Here is a 23,655-nt window from a genome sequence, read left to right on the forward strand (position 1 = left end):
TTAGCCCTGCATGTGGGCTGGGAGCATGGGTAACCCTCTTCCTTTTGTTCGCCTGTGGGGGACAGAAGATACCCTTTAACAGAGAGAGACAGGACCTTGGCTCCTCCTTGGGGTCCTGGGTCTGGTCATGCTGAGTCTGCGTTCTCCCCTCTTTCCCCTTCTGGGTCTCTTTGTGGGGAGGACAGTCACCACGGCTCCAGTTGATGGGTTGACAAAGTGGGAAAAGAGTGAGAGAAGCCCTGTGGCCTGGAAGGGGACTGGAGTGGAGCCAGAGCTGGTGGTTCACACCAGCAGAACCAGTGTGGCCCTGAGTGGCATCACCAGGGTCACTGAGGTGGGAGGCTATGTAGGTGGAGGCGACACGGGAAGCCAGAGGGGATAGGGGACAGTTCATCTAGTCCAGATAAACTGAGGCCAGAGGGGCAGACGTGGTGTCCACACCTCCCGACCCTGCCAGGTTACGGATGCCCCAGAGCCAGTGCGGGTGTGGGGCGTTCCTACTGTTGTGAGCAAGTGAGGAGGGGCCTCCTCGGTGCTCTGTTCAGCAGAGACAGAACAGAGGATGCCCCAAGCAAGAGGCCAAAAGTCACCTGTTCTGTGATGGGCTCACTGGACGGTGGAAAACTGAGTTCCCTAGAGTTGGGGTGCCCTGCACAAAGCCACACTGAGCACCTGGTCCTTCTCAGGACGCCCAGCCCTGTGCCAGATCTCGGGGTGCCAGCCTCCCTGGAGAATCCACCCCTTGGAGCCCAGCTGGGTTGGGGTGCTCACCAGCCTCCCTAGAGTCCATCTGCCTACCTTCTTCCCTGTGCCCATGCGATGTCAAACAGTCCCCACCTGGCACAGTGCCTTCTTCCGGAAGAGGCCTCCGAGGTCTTGGACCGCTTCTAGCAAGAGCCTGGTCCGCGCAGCGAGACTGGGCTGGCCCCTGGGGTGGACCCTTCCTGGTAGGCCTGCGCAGGCCGTGATGGCCACTCTGGTGTCCTCACTGAACTCAGGCAGGCAGGCGAGGGGCCTGGCCCGGGGTGTGGCAAGGTCTCCCAGCTCCCGGATCCAGGACCTGCCTCTGTTTGCAAATGGGGAGTACACTCAGACCTGCAAACAGGCAGCGCATTTTCCTAGAGCCTGCACTCCGGTCTGCTTTCTGCCTGATTTGGTTAGGGGGCTCAGCGCCCACCAGCTGCTGGTGTGGAGGACGTGGGAGGGGTGGAATTCAGCTGGATGGCCACAGGTGAGCTCGTGTCATCCTCACCCTGTGCTGGGCCCAGGGGACATCAGGGGGCCCAGGTTGCAGAACCAGCTCTGCTACTTCCTGGGTGTCAGGGCCCACCTGTAAGAGGGGGTCCCAGCCCTCCTTCCCGTGGCCCTGAGCCTGTCTCCTGGGAGCCCACTCCCTCGTCCTCACAGCCTTCCCCGCCAGGGTCACTGAGCTGGGAGGCTATGTGGGTGGAGAACGGGAGGCCAGAGGGCTGCTGTGCTGTGTGCTCTCCTCCGCCTGTCGACACCCCTGAATCTGACGCTCGCCTAGGTTGGAGTCGTGCCAGATTCCTGAACCCCTTCCAGAGAGCCCTTGGATGAAGAATCGGACCTCTGTGGCAGGGCTCTTTCCCTTGTGCCCAGCAGAGCCTGAATGGCAGCTGGGATGCCCTGAGCCTGAGAGCAGTGGCACTGAGGTGTCTGTCAGGGTCAAGCTTTCCGCACACAGTCCCTGAGGTGGAATCCTGTGCAAGGGTTGGATTGAGGAGGGGCTCAGGGCCCAAGGGTGGGAGGCAGGCTGTGAGAAGGGAGGCGGCCTCAGGCTGAGCCCACCGAGCCCCTGCAGGGGAGTGTAGACCATCCCATGAAGTGGACAGCTCTAGGGGGTTCTCTGCCCTTGGTGGTAAAGTGGCTCTGGTGGCCGCATGGCTGTTGGTCCAAGAGCAGCAGGGGCAGAAAGTGGAGCCTGGAGGACATGCATGGGGGACACCTAGACGAGGACTCATCTGGGTATAGTTTTCAATTTTTACTCTTTACAATATTTTATGGCTTGACATTTTTTTTCAAGTTGTGTTACTTTTGCAGTTGTAAAAAATTAAGAGGGAGGGAGGGAGGGTCAGAGGGAGGGAGGGAACGCTACAACTAGCAGAGGTGTCTGTCTCCTTGGGTCCCAAGCACTAGGAAGAGCCCTGCCCAGGACTTGTTACATGAGCTTTGTTTGACTATAAGGAGGGTCGGAGGGAGGGAGGGCAGGAGAGAGGATCGGAGGGAGGGAGGGAACACTACAACCAGCAGAGGTGTCTGTCTCCTTGGGTCCTAAGCACTAGGAAGAGCCCTGCCCAAGTCCAGGACTTGTTACATCAGCTTTATTTGACTATAACTTTTTATATCTACTTATGCAACATTTTGAAATACATTTAATGGAAGTTAAAATAAAAAGCTTCCAATTAATGCAGCTTAACAAAAAAGACCTTCCCTTTTGTTGAGGCCTTCTCTGCCCTCTGCCCAGCCCTTTCCAGGCTGCTCTGTCACTGTCTCCTCACCCTCTTCCTTCCCTCCTCCCTGCGCCCCGTCAGCCCCCCCAGGTCATCCCGCTCCAGCCAGACTCAATGACTCCTCAGTGAGCATGCCCAACATGCTCGTGCCTTCTTCCCTCGCACACATCACCTTGCATCTATGTGACTGTTAATTACTAGAGGCCCAGTGCACAAAATCGTGTGGGTAGGGTCCCTAGGCCTAGCCTGCAACCAGGGCCATCTTCTGCCAGTTCACAAGTCCTCAGGCTGAACGCCACCTCTGCTGCCAGGGTGGGGAAGTTGTGGGCACACCCCGCAGCTTCTGTCAGCATCACAAGCACCAGCAGTGGTGGTAGTGGTAGTGGCAGTGCCTGTGTGAGCGGCCCCGGGTGGGCAGCATGTTCCATCAGTGGCCAGCCCGGCCCACGCACAGTCGCCCACTTTCCCACTAGCCTGAGCCCCTAAGCAGCCAGGGATGAGCTGGGGATCCCAATGACTTGACAGAAGGCCTGGTCCTCCCGACACCCACCCCAGTTCCCCCCTACACCATTGCCGATCCATTGGAACCTGTGGGCTGTGGGGAGGGACTAAGAGGTCAGCTGTTCCTCCCGCTTGCCAGTCCCCAGGGCCACCCCACCGCCACCCACCCGCTTCCCCGTTTGCCTGTGGGTGGAGGCGGGTGGGTGGGGAAGGTGGGAGATGGAAGGGACTGAGAGATGGTCAATGCACCTCATGGCGACTGGCCGAGCGCTCATTCTGGTTGTTAGGCTTATGGTCCCTGGCCATTTATTACTATATAGGATGGTTGCCTGATCTGCTTTCCAATGGCTTTCCCTCTTTGTACCATCAATAGTGCCACCCACTGGCTCCTTTTAACCCTTACCCCCTCTCTAAAACTAGCTTCCTAGACTTTGTCTTTGGTTTTCAAAACTCAGAGCACTCTCAGCCTGGATCCCCATCCCATCTATAAGGGTCCCCCTGGAGCTGTCCTGTACCCCTCTAATAGAGAGGCACTGCACGGGGCTGTGGCCTTGATGGTCCCAGCATGGCACCAACGGTATTTTGAGCTCAGGTGTGCGAGGCTGAGCACTCTTCTTAGGCGACCCAGGTGCATGTGGGATCCCCTGGTCTAGCTAGCACTTCTTTTGCCAGTGGTCCTCTGGCTTCTCGTCTATTTCTATACAGATTCCTACCTCATCTCCGATTTGGGGAAATTTCTTTACATGTATTAGGATCTTGCCAGATTTAAATGCTGCAATACCTCTTATCTGCTATCTGTGGCCCATTCAAGGTACTCTGTTCTACAGGAATTTTCACTTTTATGTTAAACCCCCATCAGCTCAGCCAGCGTAGCTCAGTGGTTGAGCGTCGACCTATGAATCAGGAGGTTATGGTTCGATTCCTGGTAAGGACACACGCCCAGGTTGTGGGCTTGGCCCTCAGTGGAGGGTACTCAGGAGGCAGCCAATCAGATTCTCTCATTTATGTTTTTATTTCTCTTTCCCTTCCTATCTGAAATAAAAACCACATTAAAGAACAACAAATAAAACCCTCTTGTCCAATGGTTGCACTTTGAGGTTTTAAGTTCTTCTCCACTCTGAGCCCACAAATACAATAGGTTTTCCCATTTTTCTACTAATTTCCTGTTCTTTTATTCACATCGAGGTTTTCAATCCTCTAAGTTGGCCCAGTGTGCACTCTGCCTGGCCCGAGCCAACCCCCAGCCCAAGCCCATGTCTGCCCACTGACTGCAGTTACTGCAGGTCTTTAGTCAGTAGAATCCAGCAGGAAATCACTACTGACATCTCCTCAAAGCTGACTGGACTTTTTCAGTTTCAAGGTTCAACGTGGTCCTTTTTTTCTGTATAAATTTTAAAGTTTAATGAATTTCTTAAAAAGTCAGGTGGGATTTTAATTAGCATTGTGGATTTATAGCACTTTTCCCTTCAACCTTTTTGTGTAACTTTCAAATGCGAAAGAACAAACACTGGATTTCAATTGTGACACAGCCTGAGTCTCCCCTCCATCCCAGGGCTTCCTTGTCTTTTTTGACCCCATGAGGATATGAGGCTGCACAGACTGACAGCCTCACCTCTGCCCCCACCCTCCTTGAATCTCCTCCTTGTCTTTTTTGCTGGAAGATTTTCGATTTTTCCGAGTTGCGAGTTGGCTGTTTCATAACTGATTTCTATTAGAGGTTACTTTACACTTCTCTTTTCCTACAAACTTTATTGCTCCCTTTTCCAAGGTGAACATTCCTTCCTTTCAGTTCCTTCCTTGGAGTATGTCCTTTTTGGGGTGGAATAACTTTTTTCAACACAGGCACCCCAATCCCTAACCCTTGTGTCTAAACGCATCTCTTTTGGTTGATGGCAGAGTGCTGGGTCACCATCCGAAGGGGCCCCATCCTACCCAGCCCCTTCCCTTCCTACTGAGGAGCTTGCTCTTCAATAGGCACTCACGGTCAGGTTGCATGGTTTATTTTGGCCAAGATTAAAATCAGGACTCGGACATGGCCTTCAACCTTAGGGCAATCACTGCCATGCTTATGGCTTCCCTGACCATGGATCACAACTGCCCCGAAAGCTCCAATGCACTCCCAGCTCCTAGGGCTGCCTGTGCACGGCGGTGTCACAGGACCTAGGGCAGTGCTGGCCAGGAGGGCACGGTGAGTCAGATGGGCTGCCCTGGAGAGTGTGGCTACTGAGCACTTGGGATGTGCTGAGCACAACCAAGAAACTGAATTTTAAATTCCACTTTATTTAAACGAAGTTAACTGTGAACTGAACCAGCCATGAGTGGCAGCACATGGTCCCGATACTGGACAGGGCAGCTCTGAAGAGTGGGGAGCAGAGGGACCTGTGGTGACTGTGTGTGGGTCCTCATTCTGCAGAGGAGAAATCTGAGACCCCGGGATGACAAGGTCTATGTAGGCTGACTCAGACCCCTGGGGCTGTTGAGGTAAATTTTGTAAAACACGAGTCAACATGATGATGTGGTCAGAGTGGGAGACAATGTTGAAGGTGGTCAGAGGTGAGCTCTTTGCAGAAAGTCTTTGAGGAGCCTCAGTGGGTTTACCTTCTGTCAGTGGCAACATGACCTCAGAGGCCATAGGATGCAGGGGCGGGGGGAACAGGGGAGTGGGGCCTGCACACGACATTGCTCTTTAAGAGAGCTGAGGGTCACAGCACAGAGGGCTGAGCCACACTTTACGCAGTTTGGTTCTTAAATATCATTTTTAAAACACTGGCATCAACTGGTCTACAAGACTAGAAAGCTCTGGGTTGACAGGCTTCAGGCCACTGGGACGGCCCCTGAATACCCCAGCAGCACACGGATGCTTGAGTGACCTCCCTCAGAGGACACAGAGCAACGGGACACCGTGTGATGCATGGAACAGCAATGCCTCCCAGAGTGTGACTGGCAGTACACACGGCAGGGATCACTCAGTGCCTTTTTATTGCCATTGGTTTGTGACCGTTGATAGTGATGATTTCAGGAGCAACGGGTGGATTAAAAAACCGTGGCCAGGAAGTTCTTTTGGAGAAAGAAGCAAGTGAGGGCGAGGAGGGTCAGAACCTGACGAAGGTGGCATCGATCTGCCGCACGCTGGGCAGTGCCAACATCACCTTCCGTCGGTACTGTGGGTCCTTCTGCAGGGGGTTCCCCTCCAAGTACACTGTTTCCAGGTTCTTGGCTCCCTTCAGCTCGTCCAGGTCGCTCCAGCTCTCGAGGATATTGTCGTTCATCTGGGAGGACACACACAAACACGCACACAGACTTGAGACAGAAAATGCATATGTATTTACAAGCAACTGCTACTTCTTCCTCTGTGACTTGCCTGTTTGCTTCTGCCCAGCGTTCAAATGGCAGCTCTGTATGGCTGTCTTTAATGTCAGAACATCACCTCATCGGATAGTCATATAAGCACATTCTCCCTGACATGCAGGCGCCCTCCATCTGACTGGGATCTGACTGCTCAGCTGTGAAACTGGCAACACTGCCTGCTTCTCAGGCTGGCATAATCGTCAGTTGGACGGGAGAGCCGTCTGGACACCACAGAGGCAGCTGCTTGTGCTTACTGTCCGTCTGGTAGTCTGAGGAATAGCATTCCTGTGTTCCGGGCCAGGTGCTAGCCAATCTCCAGCATTTGTGAGCTTGCCTCCCTCCCAGGTAGCTCAGGTCCCATGTGCTGTCCCTTGGCAAAGCATGCAGAGGAATCCCATACTTCAGAAACTTAAGTGTCAGCTGTGTCCCAAAACCTGCCAGCACCCACCTCTTTCATGGTGCAGGTCTTGTCTGTGGTTGGTTTCTCTGTGTGGTTCTTTGGTCTCCCCAGAGCCGAATCGCCTCAGTGCAATGCACCCAGCCCTCCAGCAGCCACACCTTCCCTCAGGATGCAGCACACTTTCCCTGTGTGCTCAGCCCAGGACACCTACCACTGTGGTCTGGTTGGGCCTCTCTGACATACTCTGGTGCTACCCCAGGCCCAATGCTTTAATAAGGAGTGAGGGACATTTTCACTGTGGGTAACCTGTGGACTAGGGACACTTGGATATGCTTTTAAGGAGAGGAAAGGAAAGCCGCCAGGACACCAGCAGGGTCCACAGCATGGTCAGAGGAGGAAGAATCATGCCTTAAGACCCGAAACGCAACTTGGGCTAGAGCAGTGGTCGGCAAACTCATTAGTCAACAGAGCCAAATATCAACAGTACAACGATTGAAATTTCTTTTGAGAGACAAATTTTTTAAACTTAAACTTCTTCTAACGCCACTTCTTCAAAATAGACTCGCTCAGCCCATGGTATTTTGTGGAAGAGCCACACTCAAGGGTCCAAAAAACTGCATGTGGCTCGCGAGCTGCAGTTTGACGACTATGGGGCTAGAGTGACCAAATTGAGAATACTCACTTCACAGAATCAGAGAGTATATGGGCAACGACCCCACAGGGCACAAGCTTAGGGACCAGAAGTAAACATGCCTGTAACACGCATAGGATCCTGACACTGAGGACAATTTTGCCATCATTTGCAACCTGTTTAGAGGGGTGTCCAGACGCCTGACATCCGTTTTCTCTTCTAACTGACTGCAATAGACTTTTTAAGCCACACCTGCAGCCATGAGACAGCTCGAGGCAGATTCCAGAGTGTGCAGAGAGGACACCCACCCATCTTCTCTGTGCTACAGGCCCTCTGGAGAGACCTGATCTCTCTTCCAGGTGTACCGCAATCACCCAGTCTGCTGGTCGGGTATAGTGGGGCCAGAGAGCAGCATCTTTAACAAGTTCCTGGTGATGCTGATGCCACAAGCACATACAATGCCGCCACCAGCCTCCAACCTCTGCACATGCCCATCTCAGCTCGCACTCCATCACCCGTGAGCCCTGTCATCCTGAATGCTAGGCCCAGGGCTGCAGGCTCCACACTCATTGACCACTTCATTCACCCACCCCAGAGGGTGCTCAACTTACCCAGAATTCCAGCAGCTCTGTTAGATGGCTGACATTTTCAATCTTTTTAATTCTGTTTGCCGCAATGTCCAGCATCGTGAGTTTGTTCTAAATAGGGAAGAAAAGTTTGTCTTGGTTATACCTCAGTTCAACGGTGATTGCGTGGCCATGAACATAGCTCAGAGCTGTGGGCCTGCTGCCCTTGCAGAACAGAGGCATGCTGATAGGATGATGATCCCTGCCCACTGCTTGTAGGTCCTCCACCCTGCCCACTACACAGCATCCACACAACCACATCACCCAGCTCTCGATATCACTGGGATTTCAAACTGGTTCTGTTAGACCTGAGCCCGGAGCTCCCAGATGCCTATCCACAAGGACCCAGTGAGACGACAGTCCTGGGAAGGTCAGGGTAGCCCCTGTCAAAAAGCAAAGGGAGGCCAAGACTGGTTTGGCTCAATGGATAGAGCGTCGGCTTGGGGACTGAAGGGTCCCAGGTTCGATTCCGGTCAAGGACATGTACCTTGGTTGCGGGCATATCCCCAGTAGGGGGTGTGCAAGAGGCAGCTGATTGATGAATCTCTCTCATCGATGTTTCTAACTATCTCTCTCCCTTCCTCTCTGTATAAAATCAAAAAAAAAAAAAAAAAAAAAAAAAAAAAAAAGCAAAGGGAGGCCTGGCCCCTGGGGCTGTATGGAGCACCTGAGATTTAGTGCTTATCTCAAGGGCCCCTCCGACACTACTACTTAGAATAGCATTTTTTCATTCTGGAAGAAGGAGCCTGGGCCGGTCCAAGGTAAGAAACTGCACAGGCACAGGTGTAGGTGGTGGAGGGGGCAGCCAAGCCCCAAGCCTATGGTCCTGCAGTAGGCTGTCCTATCTAGGGAAAAGCCACCAGGAGGAGGGGCAGGGGAAGCCTGGGTACTAAGGGAGGGGCCTGGCTGGCCTGGAATTGCAGCAGATGGAAGAGAGGCGATGGGAGAGGAGTCTGGAGCTCAGACCTGCAGAGGACAGTGCCCAGAGCTCTGAAAGTATGTGGTAACTCTGTCTCATCCCTCCATTTCTGACCAGGTCCCTTCTCCCATTCTCTACTGGACCATGGGACAATGATGCCAAACCCTTCCACGTTTAAGGGCAAGTTAAAGAATGTCCCAGTAAAATAAAATGACCCCGCCTGTCCCTAAAACACACGGACAGCAGTTCCGCTGACACAGAGCAGTCTGGCCTTGGTGTCTGACTCCTTGTGGGCCCAGCCCTACCTCCCCACACCCCATGTCCCACCTGGGGTAGAGCAGTGACAGCTGAAGCTGAGGTGCTTGTGCAGGGCTCGTCATGTGCACTTAGCCTGGCGAGTGCCTGTAGCACACAAGGGGCTTCAGAGCAAATAAGGACTGAAAAGGGGCCTGTGGGCAGCCCTTGGGTGCACAGTAGGTGCATGGCAGGGACAGGCTGGTCCATGTTCCTGAGGGTGGGTCTCCCAGCCATTCCCGTGTTCTGTAGTTCTCAGTGCAGGTGCAAAAATCAGTAGAGCTAAAGTAGCCTGAAACATGACAGGATCTGATCTCTGCGCTGTCTGGGTGCACAGGCTGAGCAGCAGAGTGGGGTCCTGGCTCTGAGGACAGGGAATCAGGCACTCAACACCTCATGTTTTTCTGGGGAGCTGGACAATGTTTTGAGATCAAACCAGTAAGAATCTCTCCCCACCCTGCAAAACAAAAGGAAAGCGGGAAGAACAGGCACCTGAGACTCCGACTTCCAGCAGGGGGACAGGTGTGAAGCTCAGGCCAAGCCAGCAGGAAGACCCAGTGCATGGAGGGTACAGCAGAGCAGAGGAGCACCAAGGTGCTGGGAGCAGGACTGTTTGTGGTGTTGGGACAGGGGATTTGCCATTTCATTTACTGTCTTACCTCCCACCACAAAAATAAATGCCAAGTAAGTGAGGAGATAAAACTTAGAAGTTTGAGTGAATATTTGACCTCTAGCTGATTAGCAATCCTGAGGAAAGAATCCCTTGATCAGGACCAATGTACAATCAGGTAACTACCTTTAGAGCACATGTGTCAAACACAAGGCCCGCGGGCCAAATCCAGCCCGCCAGGTCTTGCAATGTGGCCCGTACTGCGCTGTCATCACTGCACTCCGCTTTCAGTTTATGACATTGTCAGTTTATGACTGTTCAGTAAACCATTCGGCCCGCGATTTAGGCTGGATTTTAGATTTTGGCCCCTTCTCTGATTGAGTTTGACACCCCTACTTTAGAGCCACAACTGCTTTGTTTCTGTTCTGTTTCAGAGGCTTAGGGAGTCCTAACCTCTTGACTCACCCATAGGTGGGGGCTCCTCAGCCTGGGCTTCCATGACCACATGAGCATGCCCATCTCGTCCCATGGCCTCCACCCACAGTCCCACCTCTTAGAACTATGCCTCAATGTACAGAAGAAGGTAACTAAACTTCCACAAGCAAATTCTAACTCTCCCCACATTTTATGTAGATGTTGGTAATATGAAATTCAGAATATAGTTTCCCCCCAAACATTACTCATGGTAACTAGGTCCAGGGGCTAAGGCAAAGACTGAAGGAGGAGCCTTTCCTGACTTAAAGGCTGTCTGCAGTAGCAAGTGAACAGTCAGGTGACACTGCTGACAATCGAAGAGAATGAAAGCACCCAGTAAAATTGAACGAGCAAAGTACATTATTTGCTTGAATGCTGCTCTGAGAAAAACAGTTAGTCTGCAGGCAGCCTAGGAGGGCCAGATTTCTGCAGGAGCTCTGGGTGAATCCACCCCCCACACCCATTCACCTGAGGCTGTCCTGCCTTTATGCACCTGAGGCTGTGCTGGGCTGAGCAGGATTAGACCAGGGGTGGGGGTTGTGGAAGAGTGTGGACAGGCCTGTCCTTACCAGGGATGGTGAGAAGGAAGAAGAAATGTGCAGGAATGACTGGGATTGCCACTCATCCTGGGCAGCTGAGATGAGCTGTCCCTATGGTCCCTTACAGGCTGGGAAGTGCAGTGGTCAGGAGAAGGCAGGAGAAGAACAGCTGCTGACTCCTGCTGGCTTCTGTGGTATGGGGGAAGGGAGTACAGGGGTGTACACGAGCAGGTAGGGTTTGGATTTTACACCGTAGCAAATGCCTACAGTGCTGCTGGAGGCTGTGCAGTGAATGCTGCCTGTGTGAGGCCCTCACTGCTTGTGCTGATAAGACATTAGCCGTAGCGGGAGCACTGGTTTAGGGCTCACTCAGGGGACTTTCCTGCATTTCCCGGTAAGAGGGGTCACTCTGACTGCAGGACTGGAAGGTTCTCTATGAGAAACCTCCAGAGGCAGCATCTACTGAAGACCAGCCCTGGAGGCCGAAGTGTGCTGCTGGCCAGCTGCCTGCCACTCAAGCCCCGTGGCCACCCGCCCAGATGGACAAGAGGATGTCTTACGTTGTTCTCCAGGCCTTCTATGACCTCGATGCCGTTGTGGCTGAGGTACAGCTCTCTCAGGTTCACCAGGCTCTGTAGACCCTCCATCTTGGTCAGCCTGTTGCTCTGCGAGGGAGAGCCAACAGCCGTCAGAATCATGTGTAGGGCAGGAGATAAAACAGCTTTTAGGAAAGGCTTCTCTTGTTGGAGAATTCGGACAATTGGGCATTCCACTTAAAACAGACCAGCACAATGGGAAGATATGTACACATATAATACCTTAATTAAAAAAAATAAATAAATAAAACAGACCAGCACCGGATTATGAAAAGAAAAAGGTCAGCATTTCCAATCTGTTGTTCTGGGCTATAATTTATGCATGAAGGTTGGAAGTTTTTATGCAAAGAAGTTACTGTTTTTAGATGTACTCAGGAAGGGTCTGAAAATCAGCTTAATAGTTCATATGTCAAGATCACTGAATATTTTAAAATAAATTCTTATTTCTTTCACGATATGTTGTAACTCAAATTGAACTATGAAGCTCTCCCACACCCATTCCCTGTCACCAGAACACCCATCACATCCCAGCTCCCTGGTCTGATTCCACTCAATGGCTTTTAACAGAAAAGGACATGTGAGCCTGGCAATATTCAAGTGCTGACGGATCCCAAACGCAGAGTAGGACCCTCACCCGCCATTGAGCCAAATGCGCTAGAACATTTGGAACAAACTTATCCTTCTAAAGATGCCCCTTTGCCTAAAATCCACCAGGAACTTTTATCAGGAAAAAGAACATGATCCATAAAAGGATGAAGTGTTAGTCTAACATGCATATGTTCACAGGAGCATATGCACATATGAGATCTAATGCTTCAACTGCTCGTGATGCAGTGCTGATCATGGGCACAGTGGGAGAGAAAACTGTGCCAAGGAGCAGCTCTGGCTGGCTGGGAGACCATGTAGACCCTGCTGGTTCAGGATAGGGGGGTGGAGGTGGGGCAAGCTGGTTCGATACCTGTATACTGAGGACTGTCAGGTTGGAGAGTGCATCCAGGTTCTGAAGTTTAGTGATCTTGTTTTTCCCCAAAAACAAACTGTCCAAATTGGTTAACGTGTCGATGTTTTCGATGGCCTGTAAAACGACAGGTACCAGGTGTCACGGTGCAGCCATCCTGTTTCCCAGGGGAAGGGACAGCACTCTATGGACTTGGTCTTGAGGCGTCAGGCAAGTCTCAATCTGGAAACTTTCTAGTAAAATTTTACTTGAAAGTATAGAATGAAAAAACAGGATAGGCATAGGGTTTGAAGCCTGTCTCTTAGACTCACTTCCAACGTTCATGAATAAGATTTCGCAAGTCCTCCCAGTTCTGAGCTGACATTGTTCTGTTAGTCTATGTGGAGTTTGGTTACAATGTACCCCACCAGCCTCAGTCTCCCCAGAAATGAGCCCTCACACAGGATCCAGCTGTGCCCCTCTTCCTCATTCCCCACCCTCCTTTCTCTGCGCACCTGGACACAGCAAGGTTTAATGAATGTGCAGTGACCAGATCTGTCTCCCTCCTCTCCTCTCAGTCAGGGCATGCTAGCACGATGGTGACCGTAGCAAGTGCACGAGGTGCAGCTATCTGCCCATCGCAGCAGGACTTGGTTGGGGGGCGGGGGGATGAGGATAGAGATTCAGGGGAGGGCTCCCTTAACAGCTACAGCCTGTGGTAATTTGTGACAAGCCACCTCTCCTGGAAGGTGCCACAGAGATACTTAATAAAATACTGACATGACTGCTCTCTAGTTTTAAACATACGGCTCTGCTGTCTGTGGCCACATTATCACCAATAGTGTTTGTCCTCATACAGCCAACTCTTTTGTTTGTGTCCTGCCCAACTCTCAAGGGCCAAGCCGGACTTGACCACTGTCTGCTGTAAACTTCCAAAGCCATACGGAGGGCTACTTTCCCCAGGAATGGAGGGGAAGAAGTGCTCAAAGATACCTGAGCTCAAGCTGCTTAGCAAGGCCAGTGGGAAGCACAGGCTTCCTGTGGCCCTGTTGGAGGTCAGGTTGCTGTCAGCCCCTTCGCTCGGGACATACTCATGTCAGGCAGGATTGTCAGAAACACAACCCAAGTGTTTGGGGCTGATCAATTCATCTCAGGCAGAATGTACTGGTAACTGAGTTTGTTTGCTAAGAGTTTAGCTCAGACTGGGCTGAAGAGCGAGTGAAACCTACATGCAGCAAGGCTAGGCCACTCCATTTGGACACATATTCTTATTAATGCTAATCCTAGTTAGTATTTTTTTCTTAAAAAATAACTTTCGTTTCTGGGAGAGAAAAAAATCACACCAAATGGAAAATATATATCCTGTACCCCAGGCCATGCCCACACCTACCCGGATGCGGTTGGATCCCAGCTCCAGCATCTCCAGTTGACATAAGTTACTCAAGTTCTCAATTTTATTTATTTTATTGTTGACCAAGAAGAGTTTTTTCAGTTTTGTCAACTTGTCCACCCCTTCAATGTTTCTCAGTAGATTAAAAGAAATATCTAGAATCCTGGAATGAGCAAAACAATTATTTTTTAAGAGCACAGGCCACACAGAACTCAGAATATAACTGTCTCAAGGGCAGCATCCCCTCCCGGGAACAGCCTCCAGAGCCCCCAGCACCCGCTCACAGGACTGCACCGAGGGCAGACATCCTGACATCCCCTACTGATAGGACCAACCAGCAGTCTCTACCCAGAGATTGATTTGCAGGTTGGGACTGGGCAAGTTGATGCCACCGATGGAGCCAGGATTGGAGTAGGACCCAAAGGCAGAGGTGGCCTCTCTAGGGCTGAGCCAGGGCAGAGATTGGTTCTGGGGACACTGGTCAGCCCCTGAGCCATCCCTGGGGCTTAGGACTCACTCCAGCTCTGTTAGTGTGTCCAGATTCTCTATCTTCTTGATCTGGTTGTCATAGAGGTCCAGTTCTCGAAGGCTCTGCAGCTCCTCCAGGTTCTCAATGCACTTAATTAGATTCTGACGGAGGCAGAGAGTCTGGAGGGTTGGAAAAAGAACACTCGACATAGGCAACAAGCGGGGAGGTCATGGGAAAACCTTAGGGTGAAGGATGTGGTTTTCATCCTCCAGTTGTTTTCTAGAAAGGGGCTGGCATGGGGAGGATGGAAGACACCCACAGGAAGGCTGCAGTCAGGCCCTGCACCAAGCAGTCCTACTCAGTAAGGGAGGGTTTCGTCAGTTTGGGTGTATGTTGTTTCGTGGCAGAGTGAACCCTTGGGCTCAGGTGAGTTCAGGACTGTACAGTCTGAAGCGGGCTCAGCTGCAGGCAAGCCTTGAACTGAGGATCTGCAAGCAGCAGTGGGTCTGAGCCGCTGCCTGAACTGGGGCCGAGTCACAGCCGCCTGCACTACTCCTCAAAACTGCCACGTTCAAGTCAAATATGCCCAACATGGTTCCTGATGTAGGTGGCACCTCCTGCCGGACTGTGCCTGCCCTCCGAGCTGAGTCTCAGTTATGGATGTACCTACACTCTGTGGGTGGGGCAAGCTCTGGACTATTACAAAATCACTTCACATGAAAGGACAGACCTTCTTCTCACCTTCACTTTCTTCAGAACCTCAAATCCTTCAATTTTTCCAATGCGGTAGTGATTCAGGTCAATGTCCTGAAACAGAAGAAACTGAACTTAGCTGCAGGGAAGTGCCCAGAGCCCTACTTCCTAGAGCCCTGCTTCCTAGAACAGGAACTACAGAGAGGCCTGACTGTGGAGTGGACATGAGGGTGAGGAGAATAGGTGAGCCAGTGCTACACAGGAGTCTGCAGCAGATAGGTGACAGGGACAAGGAGGTGAACTTCAAGATGCTCATGGGTTTAACTATGATTTATCAATTTTATGTAAAACTAACCCTCCAAATGAGCGGTATATAAAATTCTCCTCTCTAACCCCTAGCGCAAAAGGAGGTGCAAGAAGGTACACCCAGCACGGCACCGCCAGAGGCCACATGGTTGGTTATTATGCAACAGGTACTTCTGCAGGCCTTGGATTATGACTGCTTTTCAGATGTGAATGTTAGCACCCCACATTTATAATGTAATCACTGGATCTATTGATTTATGAGTCAAAGGAGCTTCATTTGCCACAATGTGGCAAACAGAAATGAAATTCAAATCAGTGCTATTAAAAAACAATAAGAACCCAGGGAATCTGACCCACCCAAGAGAGGCTTCGACGAACTCCTCTAGGGGATCACTTACTAATCTGGCACCGTCATAAGAGATAACCTGATGGTCAGAGTGGCCTCTCACCATGCCCACCGAGGCTGGGCGGAGCAGGAAGCATTACCTCTGCATCTCTGTCCAGGGTAATGGTCTCCATATCCACAGGCAGCTCTTGTCCTGAAAAAGTGAGAGAGGAAAAGAGCCCACTCAGAGCTCCCATGGCAGGAGGCAGCAGCCAGCCTCGGGGAAAAGCTGACACGCAGGCCTCTTGGCGCAGAGTGGACTGCAATGCAGAGGAGACACCAACAGGTGACACCTGAGGATCTGGATGGAACAGAGGGCTAAGTAACACCCTACTCCAGCCGTGGTCATCTTTCCAGCATTCTGAGTTTCCTGAATTCAGCTATCTGTATTGCAGAGCATCCTGAGAAAGGGAAATGTGGCCTGAGGCTGGCCACCAACTTCCCACTTCTGGTGACAACCAGAGCTGTGTAACGAACAGCAACACAGCTACCCCCCCCCCCCCATCAGTGGCAGTAAGTCAGGCCATTTGACTACAGATCATGCTAGGCATATCAGATGTTCTAGGATCTGCCTTTTATTGCTTCAGAAAGTGGCCCAGCATCTACAAACACTTCTCTCTGCAAAGAGCACAAGAGAATGAAGCATGGCTTAGCAGACAGATCAGCCCTCCTGAATAATTTAAATACACTTATTGACTGGGAGGCTGGGAGCTGATCCCAGCAGAGACCTCCACCCCATAGGCTGGGCCTCCTGGGACATCCGATGGCCGAGGAGGGCTGCAAGAACCACTCTTGCTGCAGAGTTCAAAATCTCAAATAAGTAGGTTCCCCTCCCCCCATCACCTCCCATCTTCATTTAATCTGACCCTTTCTAGGCATTATGTTTAAAAGGGTTAAATTTTTAAAAAGAGTTAACAGTAATTTCTTGATTTCACCAACTATTTTAAGATTTCTTCTCCCACTGAGTTCTGCTTGAATTAGGATATGAAGGTCATATATTGAGGCTGGATGGCTTTTCTCTAAAGTCCCGTTTTGCTCCCCCAATCCGCTGTTGAAGAAGCCAGGCTGCCTGTCTGAGAGCTTCTCTGGGTTGGAGCGTGTGGCTGCCATCTCATCTATTTCCTGTAAACTGGTTGTTACTGTCTTGCCTGACTCCCATTGCTGCCCCTTCGCTTGCAGCTCCCAATATCCTGAGTTTAGCCTGGCCCCTGGAATGGAGGCTTCAGAGGGGGGCACTTGACATAGGACCAGCTTAATCAGGAAGTACTGGCCCCACACTGGCTGAAATCACTTCCTAGTCTTTTCACTATACCTTTTCCATAATGATCAATAGTGGCTAGATTTAAAAAAAAGGTCTTTTACAGTTTATCCAAAACTTTATGAGATATCAAGAATTAAATAAAAGCTGAACAAAACCAAGAGATATAACCAAGCTAAATCCCCCCCCCCCCTCCCCCGGTCCTGATGGATTCAGACAGAACCCCTTTAAGCCATGTAACCACATGTCCTTGAGGAGCCTGGGACAGCCCCAGTTTCCACCAGGTGGCCCAGCATGATTGTCTGTGGTGCCCCTTTTATTCTAAAGCATAGCCTCTCACTGCAGCATCCTGATGGTGAATTTAGGCTGTCTTGGGTGGGGTGAGCCCTGCCCCAAGACAGCCTAAATTCACCATCAGGACCCAGGATGCTGCAGTGAGAGAGGCTATGCCATGAAGGCCATATACTCCGGTCACTCAATGTCCAAACCAGGATGCTTTAGAATAAAAGGGGCACCACAGACAATCATGCTGGGCCACCTGGTGGAAACTGGGGCTGTCCCAGGCTCCTCAAGGACATGTGGTTACATGGCTTAAAGGGGTTCTGTCTGAATCCATCCAGCACAGGACAGGCCCCAAAAGGTCAGCTTAGCCTTTAAAACAAAGTTACTAGACTAGGACATATTTCTGTATATATTCTGCACTGACCATATTTTTTGATTTATTAGGGAAAATAAGTAAAAGGGAAGAGTTGATATGTTTGAATTTGTTTTATTTGAACTTAAGATTTAAATATAGGTAGGAGCAAATCCTACTTTCTCTAAGGAATACAAAAATGTGTATGCCCAGCCGAAACCGGTTTGGCTCAATGGATAGAGCGTTGGCTTGGGGACTGAAGGGTCCCAGGTTCGATTCCGGTCAAGGGCATGTACCTTGGTTGCGGGCATATCCCCAGTAGGGGGTGTGCAAGAGGCAGCTGATCGATGACTCTCTCTCATCGATGTTTCTAACTCTCTATCTCTCTTCCTTCCTCTCTGTACAAAATCAATAAAATATATTTAAAAAAAAAAAAAAAAAAAAATGTGTATGCCCAGAGAACTTCTAATCAGTTAGTAGTTTGGAGGAAAGAATGGATAGTTTAGATAACCGGGGTCAAATCCAGTTGTTCCACTTTGGACCCATGAGCCCTTGGGCTCGTTGTAGTGAGCCTGTGTTCATGAGCCTGGGAGAGGAAGCCCATGACAGAGCTTCATCAACTCTCCAGTCCAGCACAGCAGCAGGCGCTCACACGTGAGGACAGCTGATGCTCCCACCTGCTTGGCTTTCTAGACCTCAGTCAGACAGCAATGAAAGCTTTCACTGTCACTCCCATGTACTTGTCCCACCCACATAATCTCCAGAATGTCGAATGCAGTTCTGAAATGTGACTGGTGCTTTTGTGGTAATCTCCTTTGCCTTAAAATTAGGTTGCCATAGTTACCAGTCATCTTCACCGACACATAGAGCACAATGATGTTTTAAAAATTTGTTTGGTTTTTATAAATTTGTTGTTTTTATTACTAGAAAGGTAAAATGTATGATTACTACCTTGAATATCCACAACTGTATATAAACCTAGAAAATGCAGAAGGTACAAGGCCTTCACCATCCTGCTCTTCAGCAACACCTTCAACAACAGCTTGAGGCATTTTCTCTGGAGCAGGTAAAACCACATTTTATTAACAGTTTTTAAATAAAAACAAGATCTTAACATGCATACTTTTTGGGAATTTGTTTTCACCTAATAATATATCTTGGACAGGTTTTTATTCCTATTCAGATGGTTTCTACTCTCATTCTTTTCAATGTAAGTTGATTTTTTAAGCAACAAACAAATGGGCTAAAATCATGGCTGGGGAGTGTGAAAAACTACTTCTCTTGTCTCCAAATTCATTTTGCTGTTCTTGCTATTCACTAAAACAACAGGAGGCCACTGGTACATTTTCTACATAAAAGATTTCTCTAACACCTGGACAATGAAGAAGTCCATTCTCAGGCCTATAAAAATTGTGAAAAAGGACTCAAGAAATGACTTTTTTTAAGACATTAAAAGTGCTATTCTGAAAGCAGTTTATATTACTATGGTAGGACATCAAAGCATGGTAGTCAGCCATATGTTTACTGCAAATCTCATCTTGAACATATGGTTAATAAAACAATTTTCTGATTCTGTCCCAAATGATGCACTAGTATCAATATCATTATTAGTATTTGCCTTCAGTGGAATTAGAAAAGTTGCACTCTGCCTGCAAGTGCTGGCAATCAGCTAGTTTGGGGAATGCCTTAAGGGGCTCTGTTCCTAGACCACAGGGGGCCTCTGTGGCTGCACCAGCAGACCAACACAGTACAGTGGTCCTCCCCAGGATGACACACGTTGCTACCTTGGGAAGGGGGAGACAGATTACTTGCAACACTGCCTGCACCCCTTTGGTGATGAAGGTTCTTAACTGGGCAGGGTACCTGCTGGTTCTTCTTCCCCCCGCTCCTCTCCATCCTTCAGGCTGTGCTCGCTGAGGTCTGCCACTATACAGCTGTTCTGCTTTTTCCCTTCTTCATCGCCTGATTCTTCAGACTCGACCCGCCTGTCAACTGAACCCACACAGATCAATAAGAATTCCCATCCACATCATATTCTCTTTGAAGTACATATAACAGACAGACATCCAGTTGTAAGTAAAAAACTTCATTTAAAAACATTTGTTGAATTCAGTTCAATGAACATTTGAGTATCTTCCATGTCCCAGGTACCATCTATACAGTGGCATGGAAATCTGGGGTAGGGTAGGAGGGGGGCAGGGAAGCCACATGGGCGAGAAGGTGAGTATCACATTATTCCTCAAGGAGCTCATGAGGAGTCGCCAGGTGTTCTGAATGCCCTGGGATGTTGCGATTAAATGTACTAGTGCTAAAATGCAGTGAAGCCTGGATATCCGTGTAGAGGGGACCATTGTGACCCTTCCACCACATACCTTCATCCATGCTCCACTATCCATTTCATTTGGTCAAGAAAACCAGCCCAGTTCACAGGCCCACGTTCTGAAAGAAATCAAGACTAACTCAAATCAGACTGTGGGCAAGGAGCTCTAATGAAGGAGAAGACAGCCGATAGTGCTAACTGCCCCCCGTAAAGGTCACAGATGCTAACCCTCAGCACACAGTGATGCCAGCCAGCTCAAAGCTTTCAAGGGCTGGCAAATAAATATTTTTTGAATTAATAAATAAGGCAATGATGAAATGTGGCAGATTGGTAAAACTTCATTGGCAAAATTGTAAAGTAATGTTCCTTTCTCCTAACTTTATTCATGACCTCTTTTGGAAGTTTGTCTAGAAGCCCCAAAGCACTTAGAACTTACTTGGAATTATCAACTACACTGAAAGATTTCTTGTTCCTGAGTCCAACTTATCTATAGAGGGGAAGAAAGTTCTATTTCATTTTTGTATCTCCACTGAGCCTAGTAAGCAAGGAAGCATCTAGGAAAGAACTGCTGGACAAAACATATCCTTATGAAATCCACCCCCAAAACTTCTACACCTGTTCCTCTTCCCTGCCCTGGGCAACTGCTTTGGCTCAGCTACTCATTACTTGTGTCCTGGGCTCATGGTGGGCCTCCAACTGGTCTTTCTGTGATTTGTCTGACCCTGTCTAAGCTATTCTCCATTGCCAGAGAATTTGATCTAATTCTAAAATCCAAATCTGATCTTTGACTCCAAAAACTCCTGGAATGCCAATGGCTCTTCCCGAGTCTACATCTTGACCCTAGAAACACAGCTTGGTAAGTTATTACTTTTTCCAAACCTCAGCTTTCAAACCTGCAGAAGGGAGCTCGTAACTATATCTTAGTGTTTATTTTATTTTATTTTTTTATTAAACTATTATCTGTGTATATCTTAGTGTTGATCAGAATTAAATTAGAGAAGGCACAGAAGCAGCTAGCTTTTAATAAATAAAAGCAGTAAACACTTAATAAATTAATTACAGATACTCCCTGATTCCCAAAAGTTCACTTTATGCCATGTCATCTTTAAGAAAGAACTACATTAGTTCTTTCACTAATAAAAGAACTGTAAAGAGAATTTTCTTTCATGAAAAATGTGAAAAGCAAAAATAGCATCATTTTGTTTTGCAATGAGCTCTAATAGAGGCAGCTTGAACTCCAACCAGCCAGCATGGCACCACCAAGCTCCTTCTCCAGGGACTATACCCGGCATCTCAGCATCAAGATGCCATAGCTTTGAACTGTATCTGTGAGTGTCTATGCTTCATCTTGATTCTGTGCATCCATTAGCAAGATGTGCCCTAAGATAACTGCCTCTTCACTTTATTCCTTTTGGCTTTGAAAGTTTTCATAGGAGCATTTCACTTTCAGATAGCGAGGAAAGCTGCATTGCCAAGCAAAAGCACTGAGCCAAGGCTAAAGGAGAGCAAATTCTACTGGGCCAAGATCTGGTGAGGCTCAGCTCTGGGTGGGAGGGGCTTAGCTAATGAGAGACAGCCCACGTGAAACCTGGGACTCTATTCTGAGGACTACAGAGGATCTGGGGTATGGGACAGGATTAGCATGTGAGGTGACTTTCGGGCATTGGGGACGATGGGCTGGCTCAAGGTATTGGCAGCATGAATAAAAGAGGTTTGAAAATTTGGAGATTTTTATTTTTTTGTTAATCCTCACCTGCGGATATTTTTTCCCATTGATTTTTAGTGTGGAAGGAAGGGGGAGAGACACAGAAAGAAAACAATGTGAGAGAGACATCCATGGGTTGCCTCCTGCATATGTCCCTACCCGGGCCAGGAATCCAACCTGCAACGGAGGTACGTGCCCTTGGCCAGAATTGAACCTGAGACCCTTCCGTCAATGGTTGGATGCTCTAACCACTGAACAACTGGCTAGGGTGAATTAGGAAATTTTAGAACCTGAACTCTCCCACCCCATCCATGACTTTCTCTTGCCATCCTCTACTCTCAACCAAAATGAATGCCACCCTTGGTCAAACTCTCCACCAAACAGGCCACGTTCTTGCACACCATTTGCCTTTGACTAGGTGGTTTCCTTTGCCAGAAATGACCTATGATCTTTCCTCCAATCTATCTCCAACCTGGCTGGACTTTTAACGTTCAACTTGGAGCTGGCTTTGGTTGTGCAGCCATCACTCCCAAATACATGCCAGCTCTTCCTTCACCGCCCCCGCCCCTTTCTCCCCTAGCATTTACATACGAGACAGACAGGAGGAAACCTGCATTGCCAGGCACAAGCACTGTATCCTCCATGAAACCAACACATCAGCACTCAAGAACAACTGATTCTCCAAGTGGAATAGAACTACATGTATGGAAATGCACATCATATTTTCAACAAAGTGGAAGAGTTGGATTTAGTCTTTGCTTAACTGTGATAACTTTGTAAACAGGTACCGGTGCTCTATTACAATCTCTCGGCTGCCTGTCACCCTTCCCCACAGCCCACTCGCTTTGGAGAGGACCCTGCTCCGCCGCCGCCGCCACGCTCGCGAATGAACCAACTGGGGCAGGTCCCAGGGCGCCCTGCCCGTTTCCCGATTAGTTGCAAAAGGGACCGACCCGCGGGTCAGGCCAGAGGTTCAGTGCGAGGCTCCAACTAGCTGGTGGGCGCTCGGGCTGCGAAACCACCGCGCCGTCAGCCCCCACTCATAGGCACGGCTCGCGCCGCCGTGGTCCCCCAGGCCCGGGGTCCAGCGCCTCCGGGGCTGCCGCGCCTTCCCGGCCACCCCCGCCTCTCTGAGGGCCAGCAGTTGTCATGGGTCGCGCAGCAGGGTCTGGGCCGCGGCCGGAGGCGGGACGCCTAATGTCCCTCGGGGGAGACCAGTGTGGGCCGCCACCCCTCACCCTCTGGGCCCTTCGGTCGCCGCCCCGCCGGGCTGCTCACCCTCCATCATCTCCTGCGACAGTTGCTGGCCCGAGCCGCCGTGCTCCGCCGCCATGTTGGCTGCTCTTCCCCTTTCCGGAATTGGTCGCCTCAGACCCCTCAGCCAATCAGGACTCCCAGCTCGGAGTTGAGCCAGCCAATGGAATTCCAGCGCAGGTGGGCTGAACCTCAACGGGCTTGCAGGGCTCCAAGACCTCATGGGAGTTGTAGTTCATCCCTGAGACCCGCCGCCTGAAGTCCCCCAGACTAATAATTTTGTAGAGAGGCGAGGAGCGGGGAAGAGGGCAGGGACTGGCGAAGTGCACGCACGGTGCCGTAGCTGCAGGCGAGCGGAGAGAAAAATCTGGGATGGCTCGTGGCGGGTCTCTGCATGGGGCTGCAAAGTGCGGACCTCCAAGCCTCCTCAGTCGCGTCTGCACAATGGGCCGAATTCGTCCCGGCGTCGCCTCGCGAACTTAGCCTGTGAAAGGGGACTCCTCCAGTTAACGCTCAGCTCAGGGCGGGCTCAGCGCGGGTCACCGGCGCTCGTGCCGGGGGGCCGTCTCCGCCGCCGGTGCTGAGAGAGCCGGTGGAGACCGCGGACGCCGATCCAACACGGGCAGGCGCCGCAGTCTTTCTCTCAGTCCTCGGCCCCACAGGCGCGCTAGGTCCGTGAGGGAGTCGTCCCGCCTCCAGGGCGAGGCAGCTGAGAGGCGAGCTCCGCGCTGCTCAGCCTTCTCAATTCCGAGAAAGAAGGAGCCGGCGACTGTCGGACCGGGTTGGAGGAGGCGCTGGCGCCCCTCAGGCGCCGTAGGAGCCCGGTGCGTCCTTAGCTACCGTTAGCGCGGGCTTCCTCCCTCAGGCTCGCTAACTCCCGTCCACAGGAGCCAGT

General features: G+C 50.4%; 1 protein-coding gene across 2 annotated transcripts; it reads right to left on the reverse strand.

Annotated features, from left to right (window-relative positions):
• Positions 1 to 5,232: 5,232 nt before the first annotated feature.
• On the reverse strand, positions 5,233 to 23,640 carry PPP1R7 (protein phosphatase 1 regulatory subunit 7). Of its 2 annotated transcripts, XM_084892177.1 has the most exons (10): positions 22,785 to 23,640; positions 19,345 to 19,473; positions 15,691 to 15,743; positions 14,947 to 15,012; positions 14,254 to 14,384; positions 13,737 to 13,899; positions 12,368 to 12,484; positions 11,374 to 11,478; positions 7,963 to 8,049; positions 5,233 to 6,241 (listed from the first exon to the last, which is right to left on the reverse strand). In XM_084892177.1, the coding sequence occupies exons 1-10, from the start codon at positions 22,981 to 22,983 to the stop codon at positions 6,065 to 6,067; spliced, it is 1,227 nt and encodes a 408-aa protein (XP_084748303.1). In that variant the 5' UTR covers positions 22,984 to 23,640; the 3' UTR covers positions 5,233 to 6,064. The 2 variants fall into 2 exon arrangements, with proteins under 2 accessions (XP_084748303.1, XP_084748302.1); XM_084892176.1 differs by lacking the exon at positions 19,345 to 19,473 and having other exon boundaries at positions 22,785 to 23,627.
• Positions 23,641 to 23,655: the final 15 nt, after the last annotated feature.

Source organism: Pipistrellus hanaki (assembly GCF_964339955.1).
Source record: "Pipistrellus hanaki genome assembly, chromosome: 8".
In the NCBI taxonomy this organism is placed as follows: domain Eukaryota; kingdom Metazoa; phylum Chordata; class Mammalia; order Chiroptera; family Vespertilionidae; genus Pipistrellus; species Pipistrellus hanaki.

Coding starts and splice junctions, on each gene's coding strand:
- PPP1R7 (XM_084892177.1), bottom strand. CDS start 22,983: ATGAGGTCTTGGAGCCCTGCAAGCCCGTTGAGGTTCAGCCCACCTGCG. Junction 12,485..13,736: donor TGGGATCCAACCGCATCCGG/GTAGGTGTGGGC, acceptor GTCGTTTTACAG/GCCATCGAAAACATCGACAC. Junction 6,242..7,962: donor CAGAGCTGCTGGAATTCTGG/GTAAGTTGAGCA, acceptor GTGTCCTCCCAG/ATGAACGACAATATCCTCGA.